This window comes from Arvicanthis niloticus, chromosome 15 (genome assembly GCF_011762505.2).
Source record: "Arvicanthis niloticus isolate mArvNil1 chromosome 15, mArvNil1.pat.X, whole genome shotgun sequence".
Lineage (NCBI taxonomy): Eukaryota > Metazoa > Chordata > Mammalia > Rodentia > Muridae > Arvicanthis > Arvicanthis niloticus.
Window position 1 is genome coordinate 26,421,934 of NC_047672.1, and position 15,925 is coordinate 26,437,858.

The 15,925-nt window shown below is 43.8% G+C and overlaps 1 protein-coding gene across 4 annotated transcripts in view; it reads left to right on the forward strand.

Annotated features, from left to right (window-relative positions):
• The window catches only part of Dgki (diacylglycerol kinase iota), a 423,756-nt gene that overhangs the window by 191,300 nt on the left and 216,531 nt on the right, over positions 1 to 15,925 (forward strand). For all 4 annotated transcript variants that reach the window (XM_034519548.2, XM_034519550.2, XM_076913542.1 and 1 more), the window contains exon 6: positions 7,214 to 7,279. In XM_034519548.2, coding sequence (XP_034375439.1) covers positions 7,214 to 7,279 — 66 coding nt within the window. The remainder of the gene's footprint in view (positions 1 to 7,213; positions 7,280 to 15,925) is intronic.

Here is a 15,925-nt window from a genome sequence, read left to right on the forward strand (position 1 = left end):
GGGTACTTTCTGATTAGCAGGCTTTCACCCCAGCATTTGACTCTTTATTGGTAAATATTGAACAACTGGGATTTTTGTTTTTAAAACAAATAAGAAGTGATGAGTTTAGTTGCAGAAGCATCAGATTTGAGGTCTCCCCTTCACCCCCAGATGGATTTGCCTAGTAGATATCTGTGTGGGAGTATGAGTGTGGACCTTACCCCCCCCCAAAAAAAAATATGGTCAGCATATTTAGAGTGCTGGCGTGCATGGAGTGAGGGTAGCAATGTCTGAGAACAGAGGGGATCACAGCAGTTTGAAACATGGAAGAGAAAGACATTGTAGAGGCCAGACAAGGTGGAGACCACTTACGGCATCAGATACTCAGGTATCAGATACTGAGGTAGGATTCCTGGAGTCTAGGACTTTGAGGCTAGTCTGGACAGTATGTGGGATGATGTCTCAAAAACTAAAAGATGAAAAAGAAAGTAATGTTTTATGATAATGAAAATAAGAGGGTCGAGGAAGAGCAGGGGAGGGTGTGGAAGGGGTTGGAGGTGGGAGTGGTGGGAGAGGAGAATGTCACCCCCTCATCTGTTGGTCTCTCTTGCCATTTGTCCAGTGTGGCAGCAACAGGTAGGGAAGGGTAGAAAATGGCTCTGTTGACCTGCCTTTGTTGACCCCTGCTGAGTGGCAGTGCTGGCTGCAAGGTCACTCAGGGGGAGCCCTAGTGAAGATGCTTTCCTTAGAAAAGTCAAAGGGGGGGGGTTGTGTTCTTGAAGTAGTACCAAACTTCCGACAGAGGAATGAATATGTCTCCCATTGCTTTCCTGCCCTTCTCTCTGGTCTTTCGATCTGCCTGTCTCTCAGTTACAGCTGCATGTAAAATTGTTTCTATTGCAAGTCTCAACAAGGTGTCCATTGGTTGTAAGTCTTCTTTGCTCTTGAAAACTGGACCTTCATTGAGAGTCTTGCCAAGGACTTGGTCTCTCTCTTCCAATGCTGCCCTGTCTAGAGTATTCCCACCAGCAAAATCGTGCTGTTTTAGTTTCCAACTGAGAGAAAGGGGAAAACGCTAGCACTTCTTACCTACCAAGGGGTGCTCCTGCCCCTCTGGTGTTCGATTCTGTGTTCATGGCTAAGCTTCCAGAAATTGTTATCTGCATGGATTATTTTCAGCATGTCATCTTCCAGCACAGTCGCTCACTCTTGTCTAGTCTCTGTTCAGTCTGTTTCCTAAAACTGTGTCCTTCAGTGTTGCTAACAATCATACAAAATCCAGTAGGTGTTTTCCTATGCTTATCCAATCTCACAAAAATGCTCAGAATATTCACAGAATCCATTCTCTTTCGGGGCCTTTTCTCTGACATCAGGGGCTCTCTTTCATCTCTTTTGGACCTTTTCTTTCCCTTGGCCATCCCAGGCAGCCTTCAGTGCCTCTCTCCTAGCCTCCGCATCTCTGCAGGCTTGCCCCTGGGCTTAGTGCTTCTCTGCATTCTCTGGCCTCTGCCCACTGACATTGGGAGAATGGACAACTCCTGGTTTTATATTTATTTCCAGTTTACACTTTTTTTGAAATTCCACTTGACGTGTCCATTTGACATATGGTCTCTGAAATAGAATAGATCAAAACCCAAACTATTATGACCATAAAACGTTTTTCCCCTGATCTGTTTCCACCTAATAAAATCAGCCGCCCAGTCGCAAACACTGGGCGAGGCTCATATTGATTCTTGCTCTCTGGTCTTTTCAACCACGAATTCATCAGTCAGTTCAGTCAGTTTTATTTATAAATGTTATTTCAGATCCATCCGTTTACTTGCATATCTGCTGTCAGACACTTTGACTAGGATATGGGTATTTCCCACCATGACCACTGCAGCACCTCTCCATGGTTTCCCAGTTACTTCTCCAACTTACTCAGGATTTAAGGGAAATGGTCTTAAAAAAAAACCCTAAAAATTAGACCAGGACCTTTTTCACTGGCTTCTATAGCATCCAGGGCATAAAAGATCTATGTAGTATGACCATCTGTGTAGTATGACCATTCATATGTCTCATCCCTTTGTAGCTGCCAAAGAGACATTTTGTAAGTTCCAGAGGCATGTGACAAGGTGTTCCCCGCTCTTAGTGTTCTATGGCCATTGTCAAGATCTCTCAGCTTCTTCTTAAAACATTTCCAGCTCAAATGTCATAGCCTCAGAGGTTGTCTTAGTCAGTCCTGCATGCTATAACCAAATACCATAGACAGTTTCATTATCATTGAAGAGACTGGTTTTGTTTGTTTGCTTGTTTGTTTGTTTGCTTGTTTGCTTTGTTTTGAACAGATTTAGTGGCTGGAAGTCTAAGATCTGAGTGTCAGCGTGGTGTGGTGCTGATGAGAACACCCTGCAAGGTTCAGAATGCAGCCTTTTAAATATCCTTATATGGAGGAAGGTGACAAAGGGTCCCTGGGGTCTCCATTACAAGGCGCTAATCCTGTTGATGAGGGCTCCATCCTCCTGACCTAAGTATGTTGCAAAGGTCTCTTCTGGTCATGATTTCCAGGTTTAGTTAACTCATCAGCCCATTGCTGAGCTCTTCACTGCTGATTCCTGTGAAGACAGAGCTTATCCATGTTTGCTGAATACCTTGTCCTGTTCATTCAGGTCATGCTGTGTGTCCTAATTATTTATTCTTGTCACCATTGGCTTGTCTGACAGTGTTTCTCTCCATTAGTGTGGACCTTAGGAATTACCCATGGAATTTGTCCCATAATCATCATGCCAGAACATAGAGGGATAGAGCGATCAATGGGTATGTGCTGCCTGGATGTATTTGTAAGAAGGTCCACTTCTTGCAAAATTACACTCAGCACTCTTGGTTTATGAAGGGCTTCTGAAGATGAGGCTTGTGAGCACAACTCACTTGCGTTTCTTAATTAAGAGGCTTTAAGTCGTTCACTCAATGTAAATGAAGGAATATTCTTGTTAGAATTGGTTTGCCCTGGGCTCAAATCCACTTTACTTTTCCCCTACTAATTGATCAGAGTCTGGAGGCTTAAGATTGCTAGTCACTGAACCCTGCCTTTGTAAGGCAGCTTTTTAATGGGTATTTGTTGGACTCCTAGGTTCTGCCTTTGGGAATTCAGTTTTCTTAGTCATAATCTGTATGGATTGGATTATGATTCCTAAGACATTTTTTTCAGGCACTCAGTGAATAATATTTTGAATTGAATTGATTGTTTGCAAGTAACTGAAAAATTATGTAATGTATTTCTGCTCCTAACACTGAGTGTGAGCCTTGAAACACTGTTATCAATGATATTTTAACACCCATAAGTAATAGCTTCTTCCTTGCCCAGTACTCGAAGTGGTATATAAATAATTCAGAAACTATGATAGACAGTAAACAGATATTGTTTTAGAAGCCTTGGTTGGCCTTCTCAACAACAATATATCAACTCTTACATGTGCAATGTAAGGCTCTCAAATCAAATACCAATTCACTGATGGAAGATAGAGGAGTTGTGGTTTTCACAGTGTGAAAATCTAATTTCAGCCCAACAATTCAGGAGCTCTGCATAGTCATCTAAAGAAAAAAAAGTGTGAAGAATCCGATTTCAATCCAATAATTCAGGAGAAATGAATAACAGTCAGAAGAAAATGGCGTGAAAATTGGAAGTCCGTGGGAAAAAGGGTTAGAGACCAAGAGTGGTTTGACGATAATGGCTTCTCTTTTTCCTTATTGATGAAGATAGTTGAGGGTCTTCTTTCTCCCAAGTGGTAATCACATGGTTTAATTGTCAAATAAATGAGATTTAGGGTCCTATTTGATTCGGTAAGCATTTATTGACTATTTACTTAGTTTCAGTGATGTTTAAAAAACAGCATAAATTTGTATTAGGCTTAAGAAGAACTCTAAGCAAAAGGATGTGTGGTATCTCAAATCACACAGCTAAAGCTGGCCGCAACTTCCTCAGCTTCTCCTATAGCTGCAATCCTTATCGGTTGTTTATGTGTGCCTTCCCTTTCTGTTCCCTATCTGATCTCAGGAACTGACATCTTAGTGATATCTAAAGGTAGAATTATATGAAGTCACAAAGCATTTCCTATAAAGTTTTTAATTTCATAAATGGACTGAACTTTGGCATCCATAAGTCTGCTTGCTGTATGGTCTGTGTCGTGGTACAAATGATAAAGCCGGCCACCTCATTTCTAAGTCACTGTTGATTTGTGGAAATTATTGGTTTAATCTTTTGAATGGTGCTGTCACTTGCTAACTGATCCCATGAGTCAGTTGTGATTTCTCATAGATAATTGCATCCAGTTCTCCCGACATTTCTCTTCTTGACAATCACTGAGTGATTCGTAATCTTACCAAGTACAGGATTTGTCTTCCCATCAACAATAGTGTTCATTTTCCTTCAGTTCTTGCTAAATCAACAGCTATTATGTTAAATATTTTTATGCCTTTTAATTATTATTTGACATCTTGTCATAGTCAACATTTCCACTGCTGTCACTGCAGATGTTTATTGGAGTTTCCTGAGGAAGTCGTGAATCTAATCTTTCAAAGAAGAGAGGCCAAGGTACCGAGGGAGGAGAGCCTGCTCCCAGCCACTAAGAGTGGGGATTCTCCTTCTATTCTTACATTTTAACTGACCTCTCTATGTGGAGGTCTTATATTTTATTAAGTAAAATCAGATCTTCAGAGGAGGTACCCTGCGTAGTGCGAGTTAGGGGATGTACTGAAGTGGGTAGAGACTCCTATCCTCCCCAGTCCTTATTCATAAGCAGGTACTGATATCTAGAGGAGGCCTCAGCCTCAGAATCACCTGGCACACGAGCAGGATGGCCTTTATTCCAGGTCAGTATGGGTTTTTCTCTGAGCAATCAGATAAACACCAGAAAATTGACACATTGTTGCAGTTGCTGTCTTGAAAGTCACAGCCAGCCATGGTCCATGTAGGTGTTGAAGCTTACACAGTCATCTGCCTTTACCTGTGCCCAGCACAGTCTTTTGAAGTTCTTCAGGGAGAACAAACAGCATTGCTCAGATAACCCGATGAGCCTGAGCGTTCACTGTAAGAGAATCCCAGTACTAGGCAGCTGAGACAATTCCATTCTAGTTGCTTACTAATGAGGAGGTAGACATGGTCTCTAGGGCTGAAGGAGGTGTGGCAGCGGTTGCTATGACAGCAGGAGAGGAGGCAGGGAGATGTGAGGACACTAAGCTACAGCTTGCTGATACTCCTTGAGACATTTCAGTATTCTGAGAGCTCTGGGACTTTCCTGGTACATCCCTATGGAGAAGTGTCTGTATCTCTTACCATTCTCATGAAGATGAAAACAGTTACGACACCTAAAATATTATTAAAAGTATGAAGGACTACTTAGTAAGGGTTAGCTGTTCTTATTAGTTTCTTTCTGAGGACAATATAAAATCGTGTCTTTGTTTTCCTGAATGTCAGCAGTGGGCGAAGCAAGATGGAGATGACACTGATTCCTGCGGCCATTCTGTTTCTACAGCTTACTAGCATCAAAAGGCCGTTATCCCTCCAGGGGCCTTATTCTGTTTTACTTTAAATTGATCTGACATTATTAAGAGAAATAGCAGTGACATTTCAGTATTTAAAATGCTAATATTTGTTGGCAGTTTTTTGTCACCTGTAATTTCATGCACAACCAACCAAACAACCAAACAACCTCCCTCCCTCCCTCCCTCCCTCCCTTTCTCCCTCCCTCCCTCCCTCCCTCCCTTTCTCCCTTCCTCCCTCTCTCCCTCCCTCTCTCCCTCCCTCCCTCCCTCCCTCCCTCCCTCCCTCCCTTTCTCCCTCCCTCCCTCCCTTCCTCCCTCCCTCCCTCCCTCCCTCCCTCCCTCCCTCCCTTTCTCCCTCCCTCCCTCCCTCCCTCCCTCCCTTCTTCCATCCCTCCCTCCTTCCCTCCCTTTCTCCCTCCCTTCTTCCCTCCATCCCTCCCTCCTTCCCTCCCTTTCTCCCTCCCTCCCTCCCTCCCTCCCTTTCTCCCTCCCTTCCTCCCTCCCTTTCTCCCTCCCTCCCTCCCTCCTTCCCTCCCTTTCTCCCTCCTTTCCTCCCTCCCTTACTCCCTCCCTCCCTCCCTCCCTCCTTCCCTCTCTCCTCCCATACTGGACTATTTTCTCCCATCCAAGTATTAACCAGACCCAGCCCTGCTTGGCTTCCTATTAGATACATTCAAAATGGTGTGATTCTGGACTGATCTGCTTTCTTTGTCCATACTTAGAACAATGCCTAAACTATGCAATTGAAAATCTGTTGGCAACATTACATTAAGGGTCCTGTTAAAGGCAGAATGTGGTCTGTGGCTAAATTCTGTGAGTCATGCTATTATCTTGGAAGGAAGGGCAAGGGCCAAAGAGAAGGAAGCACTTCCTGTTATTACTGTAAGAGAGATGAGGCGCTCCAAGGCCTCTCTTCATCTTCACTGCTGTGGGTGCGCGTTCCCCCTGTAGGACCCTCTGACAGCTAGAGGTGATGGGATTGCTTGATTCTACCCCAGTGATGGTTATCCATGGTTATAGATGGTTATCTACTTGGGATGAAAAAGACTTTCCTGCAGTTTATGACAAGAATCAACCTTGAAAGCTAGTCTAGTTCAAGGTGTCCCAGGATGGTGTATAAACAGCTGTCACCCATACACCAATCTTCTTGCCCTCCATATCTCTTCTCTTTGATGTTTCTAATCTAGTGATTCTCAAATCAATGTCCCACATCAGGAGAGGATGCTGAGAATTTCATCTTTTTAGTTCCTTGTAGCTAGAAGGCTTAGTGTAGTGTGGTGTGCCTGCCAAATGAAGTATAGCATGTGCCTTTGTACTGGAGGTTGTTCCCATCAGTTCTTCAGATTTTTCTCCACACTTTGAGTTTTTCTTCTATGAGCCAGAGTCCCCTCCCAGCTGAAGATCCTTTAGCCCATTCACACATCTGCATGGGCTTTAATATGAAACAGTGCAGTGAGTGCAGGCTGCTGCGCCCTGGGCACTGGGAAGACAAGGATGGAGGGGCGGAACCACTGTGAGTGTAGAACGAACCTCTTTTATTCTGCGTGTATTCATGTTTATTGCTGAACAAGCCACACCTACACACATTTGCTTTTGTGCTTCTGTGAGCTTGGATTATAGTTTATAGAAACCCACAACTCCGAAACACCCAAAAAACGGTGACTGCTGAGGACTGGAAATTAAAACGTATTCATTTCACTCTGTTTTCCCGCAGAACTTTGTGCGTCATCACTGGGTCCACAGGAGGCGGCAGGAGGGAAAATGTAAGCAGTGTGGTAAGGTAAGGGCCCAGCCACCCACGGCCACTACAGCGGGCTCCTCGGGCCTTGGCAAGCACCCAAGGTAGATGAGTCCTGTCTTTAAATGTGATGTCTTCTGCATTGTTGGGTTGTAGTGTGCATGAGGGTTGTTGGGTTGATGTGTGGGTCCCACCTCTGTCTCACCATGTGGCTAGGACCTCTTGTGGCGACAGAGGCCTGGAAATTTGGTGGTGTTCACTCCACGCTGGTGCTGGGCAGACATCAGGCTATGTGAAGCCATGGAACTCTGCCAAGGGCTGGGGGAGCACAGTCTGAGGTCCCTCGGGGAGCCAGAGCTCTTGGCTTGGGGTTCCCCGGGACAAAAGGCAGCTAGGAACTGGCTGGTTCTTGGGGTCCCGGCCCAGACACTGCTGGAGGGCCACGGAAGGGCTGAGAATGAAGTGGGGGCTATGGGCTAGATTGGCCCACAGCTGGAGAGGAGAGGGGGAGGGATGAGCTCTGTGTACCTCAGAATGTCAGTGGACCTCGGGGATGAGAGTCTTGGTCACAGCGACTGGTCACAGATTGCTTGCTTGTGTCCGGTGGCTGGTGGTCCCTGTAGCTGAGAACGTAGAGAAGTTGTCTGTGAGAGATTAGGCAGTAGCTCTGTGAGTTGAGGCCTGCTCCACTGTTCCCCATGGCGGACTCTGAAGAAGAAAAACAGTCTATGGTCTCAAGATATTTATTTTCATGGTGAAAAATGGATGAAAACTATACCCTGATATAGTTTAATTGGCTAGGCCCCTCTGGCCTTTAGGCATCTCATTAATGTGGAGATCTGTCAAGGCTCAGCAGCCTGTCGTCACACCCTCTACCTATGGAGGGGCTAGTGGGTGTTGTCCTAGGTGACTGAAAAGCGCAGATTGATGGAGGTCCGTGTGGAGAAGGGAGAGGATGTGGAAGAAGAGAGGAACAGGCATGGTAGCTAGTTTTGGAGTCAAGGGTGGGATTTTGGTGATGCTGTGACTGAATACATTCCTTTCTTTGGAAAAAACATCATCCCGGAGAACTCTATGGCTCACATCACTCAGCGGTTCAGGTCATAATAGAGCTGGGAGAATTTCGTTAAACGAGAACTCATAAACACATTGTCTTTTGTGAGGAATATTCCCTGGATCCATAGTGCACCTTCTTTGCAGCTTCCTTTTATGGTGACTTAGTCAACTGGCAGGAAAGTGCTGGACTCTCTGTACCCTATGATGCTGTGGCCTTGCCTCCTTCCCTGGCCAGCGCTCTTAGGCAGCAAACATAAATGCTCACAGCTTGCGGAACACCACGGGTATCAGTGAACACGTCCTGGTCTATCACACACTGTTCCCATAAAACAGCACTGCCGTGTTCCTCTCCTATGTTTATTATACTGTTCCCTATAAAGTCTTAGGCTCAAGCAGTTATGAGATTGATGTTTTTAGATATGCGTCTCCTTGCTGGATAATAAATAACCCTTCTCTGGATCCCAGCTTCTATCCTAGACCGCAGGCAAGCTAATAACTCTGTTCTCATTTATAGAGGAAGAGATTGGAAAATCCCTTCAAGTCCAGGTGCTTTATGTAATTTCTATTAGTACAACTGCCAGTGCTTACGTTTTCTTAGAGTCTAAACCCTACCCAGCCTCTCCCTCATACAGAGGTGAGCACACACACACACACACACACACACACACACACGGCGGAGAGAGGGGTGGAGGACAGGGAAGAAAGGGCAGATGGAGAAAGGGGAAAAAGGGAGGGAGCACTCATGGAAAAGAGAGGAGGAAGGGTATGTCCTCTTATTTGATAACTTAGTCATTTAATTTTTTTTTTTATTTTTAGTCCTAGGTAGGACTAAAAATAAGCACTTCACTTAGGAAAACTTTATTTATGTTTAATTTTGCATGTATTTTCTGGTGTTTTGTAGACTTTGAGAATTTTAAAGGAATGTTAGTGGGTTGTGGGTGGTTTCTATCACTACCTTTTAATTTGACAGTAAAATAAATATTTGGAGTGATGTTCTCTGGGTTTAGCTGTGTGTGTATGTGTGTGTGTGAGTGTGTGTGTGTGTGTGGCTGTTAGTGACTGTCCCGTGAGGGAGCCCTTGATGGAATAGCATAGTTTTTTTTTTTTATATGAGCTTAACCCCAGCCTACCAAGTTTATAACCATTGTGCATAGTTTTATATTGTCATTCATAATTTTGTATTATGAAAGAGACAGAGTTGAGTCAGAAAGAGATGAGACACTCACACTCAGATCATTCAATCTGGTAAGGGTGTGATAAAGAGAATATTTAAACTGTTTAAAGAGAGTATGTCGGGGAAACCACAGAGACGACAAGGACCACAGAGATGTCCAGGACAAGAAGAGACTGGAGCCTGCAAGGGTCACAAGATTCACCAGCTGAGATGTCCTCCTAGCTAGGAACATACAGATCTTCATTTGATTCCAATCACTAGTGGCCAAAACCAACGCAAAATAGAACCCAAGGGTATCCCATAAAGGGCAACTTTGTACTGTGGGATGTAGGATCTGCAGTCTGTGATTAAAGCCAGGATACATGTTGAGTCTGCCTGTAACTAACTCCTCTCCATGGTATTTACTGTGTTTATTCAGCCCAGATGCGCACAGCAATGAATTGTCTAAAGTGATTTTTTTTAATGTCAAAATGTGGAGGAAAAGTATATTAATAATTATAACTGGATGGACTCTCCAGACATTTAAACCTACAGATTAGTGTAATTGTAGAGACATGTTTCTTAATCACAGTTTGAGAGTTTCTTTGATCCAGAACATAAAACCATTGTAAAACAAAAGAGCTGCTTTTAAAAACTCAAAAGTCACTTTTAAAAACATTTAATATGTGCTGGGCGGTGGTGGCGCATGCCTTTAATCCCAGCACTTGGGAGGCAGAGGCAGGTGGATTTCTGAGTTCGAGGTCAGCCTGGTCTATAGAGTGAGTTCCAGGACAGCCAGGACTACACAGAGAAACTCTGTTTCAAAAAAATTAATATTTTTAAAGTATTAAACATACTTGAACAGCGTTTACAACTATTATTTATATTTTATGTGTATAGGTGTTTTGCCTGCATATATATCTGTGCACCACATGCATGGAGTACCCATTCACAGAGGATGTCTGATTCTCTGAAACTAGAGTTAGAGACAGCTGTTGGCCCACATGTGGGTGCTGGGAACTGAGTCCAGATCTTCTGTAAGGGCAGGGTGTTTAACCATGGTACCATCTCTCTACCCCTGAGACATCAAATCTTGAAAGCAGTTGTTATACCATGATGTTTAGTGAAACTTGGGTCTGAAGTTCCGATGCTTTTCAGTTCCCTAACTAGACACATCCATATGAATGATTTGTTCATGGGACATGCACTTGCACATGTATGCATTTCAGAAAGTTAAGTTTATATAACAGGGAAGCAAGAAACTTAGTCTTTTGAGTGCAATGGATACTGTTAACTAATTTCAGATGAAAAGTAGCAGTATGTAAAATGCACTTGTAAAGTCCTCATAATACCTTTTGTAATAGGTAAGTGAGAAGGTCATTAAAACGTTTTATGGGATACAGCTGAGAAAGCACAATGAGGGGGACTGTAGGGCTGAGAAAGAATGGCGAATGCTTACTTGGAGCACCAGGGGCATGTTCCATGAAATGAAAGTCCCATTCTACAATGATCTAAAAATGTGTGTGCAGCGGAATCAGCTTTCCATACACTCTGCTATTAGGCTGTGGGATGGAAGAGCATTAGTGAACCTATGTGCACTGGCTGTTTGCCTGCCTGAATGTTTGTCCTGCTGCAGCGGAACAGGCTTTTTACAACTAGTCACAAGAAGATCAGAGGGGAGGAGGTGTAGACTGGCTAATTGAACAGGGTACAAAATCCGTCTGAACTCTCTGTGTAGACCCAGCCAAGAGATCGGCCTGGCTTTTCTCCTGTCTGCAGCTGAGAGCAAGAAAGGAATGGCGGCAGTCATCACTATTCTTTGTGGAGCACAGTGGTGATTTTGTGGTGTCCTTATTTGGTATCTGGCTTAGTTCACTTGGTGTACTGTCGTTTGGGTTCATGCAGGGAGAAGTTGAAGGTAGTAGTTAAAGGATTCAATGTTTCAGTCATGCAAAATGAGTAAGTCCTAGAGGTCTACTGTGTAGCAAGGTCTCTGTAGTCAACAGTGCTGTTAGACACATGGTGTTTTGCTAAAAGAGTAAATCTTATGTGAGCTACTTTACTTCCCCCTCCCCTCTTTCTTCCCTTCCTCATTCTCCCACAATCTTTTCCTTCCTTCCTTCCTTCCTTCCTTCCTTCCTTCCTTCCTTCCTTCCTTTCTTTATTCCTTCCTGTCTGACTGCTTGCTTGCTTTTGTGGTACTTGGAATTGAACCGAGGTCTTTGAGACTGCTAGGCAATCATCTTACCACTAAGCTACACCCCCAGCCGTTACGTAAGCTTTCTTATTTCTGAAAATGCAGCAGGTGGGAGGAAGCTTTTGGAGACTATGAATATGTTCTTGGCCCAGTGTGTGGATCTGGTTTCACAGGTATATGCTTATCTCAAGCTGTATATTTAAAATCTATAGCACTTTGTATTTTATTCAAATGTATCACAAAAGCATTAGAAAGAAGGAGTCAAGATGCTCAGGGTGTTCCTGCAGTCCTCAGGTGGATGCATCCTCTGCTTTCACCCTGGTTTCATCTTGTGGTTGCTGCCCTTCCTGTCTTTGGCCTGTCAGTTTCCTCATAGGCACAGCAGTGGGGTACCATGATAACCCCAGAACTCTTTGCACTCTCTTCAGTGGTGACCTACTCTACCAATCCTTTCTGGATGCTGCTGTTGGTACCGCTGGTGTGTGTGAACTCAAGTCACCATATGTGGAAGAGTCCAAAAATGCAGGGCATAGGCAGAATGGGGACACTTCCATCATCCCAGCCAATATCAACTTCCCTCCTGCTGTGGTTCTTCTGATCCCAAGGCAGATGGTCCTAAGGCAAACGGTCTCATGTCTTCCTTTGGCTTCTTCCCTTTAATGGGTGTACATCATACCCCCTTCCTGTTTTCCTGTGTGTGTGTGTGTGTGTGTGTGTGTTTCCCAGACTCTGACTCTAGGCATAAGCCTGGTAATAAAACTTCAATTTTGATTTCTAATCTTTCATGACCCCTATCATCTCCACACACATTCTATATGATGTGCGCTGCTCTTCTGAGTTTTACCAAAATGTAATATGACTCTCTCACAAGTAAAAAAGGCTTTCCATAATATGACCATTTCAAATACAGTAGTTGAAAGCAAACTATAAAAAGTTAATCAAAGAATTTTGAACTATTTGCATTTCTGTCTCATTCAAAGGCATGAAGATATTACGAGGCAATACCTGTAAAGCCTTCCTGGTGTCCAGTGTATAAGAATATGCCCTTTTGTACACAAAAAATCAATTTCAAACTATATCCAAATAACAATAAAAACAATTCATATCAGAACAGAAGGAAATATACAACTTCTTTGCTCCTTAAGTTGACAAAGCAAACATACACACATGCATATGCATATGCACACGCACACGTACACATACATACACACACACCTGCATATAAAATACATAACATATGTACAAACATGTCAGGTCTTACTGGACAATAGACTACTGTGGTTAACCTTAATTGTAACTTGACAGGATTCAGGATCACCATGGAAACATAGCTGTGAGGTGTTTCCAAAGGGAAAACTTTACCCTGAATGCTTGCAGCCCCATTATACTACCTCCAGTCCTGGAGTGAATAAAAAGGAGGGAGGGATGAGCACCATCATTCCCCCTCTTTCTGTTTCTCTGTGTGTCTGAATGCATGTTTTTGTCTCTCTGTCCCTATCTCTCTCTGTCCCTGTCTGTCTCTCTCTCTCTCTCTCTCTCTCTCTCTCTCTCTCTCTCTCTCTCTGTGTGTGTGTGTGTCCTCTCTGCTTCCCAGCTGCAGACACACATGACCAGCTGCCTGTCCTGATGCTCCTGCCATTATGCCTTCTCTGCCACGACAGACTACACAGTGTATCCGTGAGCCCAAATAAACCCTTCCTTCCCTCAGTTGCTTTTGTCAGGAAGTTTGTTACAGCAATGGGAAAAGTAACCAACACACCTAGAAACCCACCAGGTAGCAGAAATGGAAAAAAAAAAGAAATTGGAGAGACAAAGGAAAGAATTAGAGAATTAAAGAAGGGAGTGATTTCAAAGAAAGTCCCACCACTTTTGGGATTTGAATAAGTAAATTAGTTAAGAAAAAAATCCCAAACATGTAAAATCTTTGTGACTACAGGGAAAGGAAGGAAGGTCAGAAGGAGACGTGGTGGGTGAGAGGAGAGGAGGCTGGCGCACAGGAACAGTCTGCCCAGAGAATTAAAAGAAGTTCTGATACCAGCAAGGTGACCTTTCCCAGATGGACTGTGCACATCCCAGAGACATCCTGAGACCATCCCCTCCTGACGAGGCTGGGAGTGTGGAAGGGCTGCAGCTTTCCTTTCACTATGTCTGCTTTGCGAAGAACATATCTGTGGAAGGCATGCTTATGGGCGTTGACTCTCACCACCTTTTCAAGCCACTTCTCTTGATTCAGTTTCTAAGGAAAAGCTGACTTCCCACCGTGCCCTCATGTAGAGTTGACCAGACACGTCAGACAGTGATGTCATAAAAGCCCCCTTCAATTAAAAAGTAGAGCAAAATGGGGCTGGAGAGAGAGCTCAGTGGTTAAGAGCACTTGCTTCTCCTGCAGAAGACACAGGTTCAGCTCTCAGCACCTGCATGGCAGCTCACAACCACTTGAATCTCAAGTTCCCAGGGATCCAGGGTCCCCTACTACCCCGTTTGGCATCAGGCACAAACATGCATACAGGAAAATGCTTTTACATATAAAATAAAAGTAAAATATGAAATACCATGTGCTGGAACTCAATGAAAGATGACTTGCTTATCATTCTTGAAGAGTTGGGTTCCTTCCCAGTATTGAAAAAGAAAGTAGGATGAAATATGACAAATTATATATGAGTTAAAGTACCTTGTTAAGGGGAGCTTCCTTTATGCATTTAAACCAGTCTTTATAGCAGTGAAGCCATTGCTTCATTTTTCTATCCAGGCAGAAAACTGCACACTGATCTGAGAAGCAGGAGTCCGAGAGTTTTTCCTGTAGAGAAAAGCTATTCTAAACAGGTACCTAGATTTGTTTAAAGAAGTTAGGTAAGTCTAAATGTATATCCAAGTGGGCTAGGATGTTGCCCAGGAAAGACCGGTAAACGTCTAGGCTATAGGCCTAGTGATTCCTCGTTATGCATCAGTTTCTGCTGGCTAGAGACAATTATGTTAAAGCAGCATCTGTTTCGATATGGACCAGTCCAATGCTGTTGACAGGGCCATTGTAGGTTCACAACAAGCTAGTCTGTACATGGCCTGCCTCCTAAGTGTATAGGGAATAGGACCACTTCCCTTGAGCCGTTTGATCCCAGGTCTTTTCTTCTGTGATTTTTCTGGATGTTATGAAAAATGTCCAGAGTTACGAAGGATCCCCAGGTACTGGGTGTAGTCTTCAAGTCTCCATTGTCAAGGAACAAGTATTTTTCCCCAGTAATGCGATCTCAGCAGTGTAGTGATTCCTCTCTGTGACCGATGGTCTCGTGACACAAACGTCTTGAGTGATGAGCAGCAGCAATAGCTTGAGGTCTGAGATCTTCTGTCTACGTCCCATGATGGAGGTGTTTCCCATATGACCTCAGAGTCTTAGATCTAGAGATATGAGTGTGAGAATAGCAAATTCCTCAAGAGGGACAGTGGGAGGAAGTAAGTGTGTCAGGACAGTTCTGCTCCCTCTTTAGGTTTCTCAACTGTGTGTTTTGCCATAGAGGCCTTTGTGAGCATGGTGCTGATAAGATATCCCCCCAGAACTCAAGCCTTTGTTCTCTTTAGCTTCAGAAGACAACTGCATGTCTGTCAACTGTGGAGCTTCTGGGTGGGATGTTATGTGACAGGACCAGTGTATCTTGTGGTCATCTTCTCATTCAACAGTGACAGTAACTAGCTCATTGTTGGTAAGAAGAAGCCTACATTGTTGGACCTAAACAGAGGATCTCTCACTGCTACAGCAGGTGGACCACTTAGAACCAAATGGTAAGAGCATCAGTAGACTGTGTTAGCAAGAGTTAAATCTGTGTTTTTAGTTCTTACAAGGTGAGTTTTCTCTGGTGGGAATGAACACAAAAGACAGTGATCGTCATGGTTTTGGCTCGGCTCTCATCTGTTTATCCACAATAATCTCTCTCTCTCTCTCTCTCTCTCTCTCTCTCTCTCTCTCTGTGTCTGATGAACTAGAAAAGCCATTCAGTGTCACTGTAAGTCATAATATGTTTTAATGTCGGGCCACTCTCTTTTTATACAATGAGCACGGTCAGTTGTCCCATTGGAATTTATGCCCATGACGAAGAGATCTTACTTGTGTCTCTGGAGGACTCTGAGAAGACCTTGTGCAGCAAGAGAGTCCACTTTTGTCCTGAACTTACACACTAAGTTGACCCATCCATATACTGGTATCAGATGCTTCCTTCTCTTCCAAATGGACAGCACAGTTTTCTATATTATATATTTATTCATGTGAGTGTCCTGAAAGACCCAATTCAGT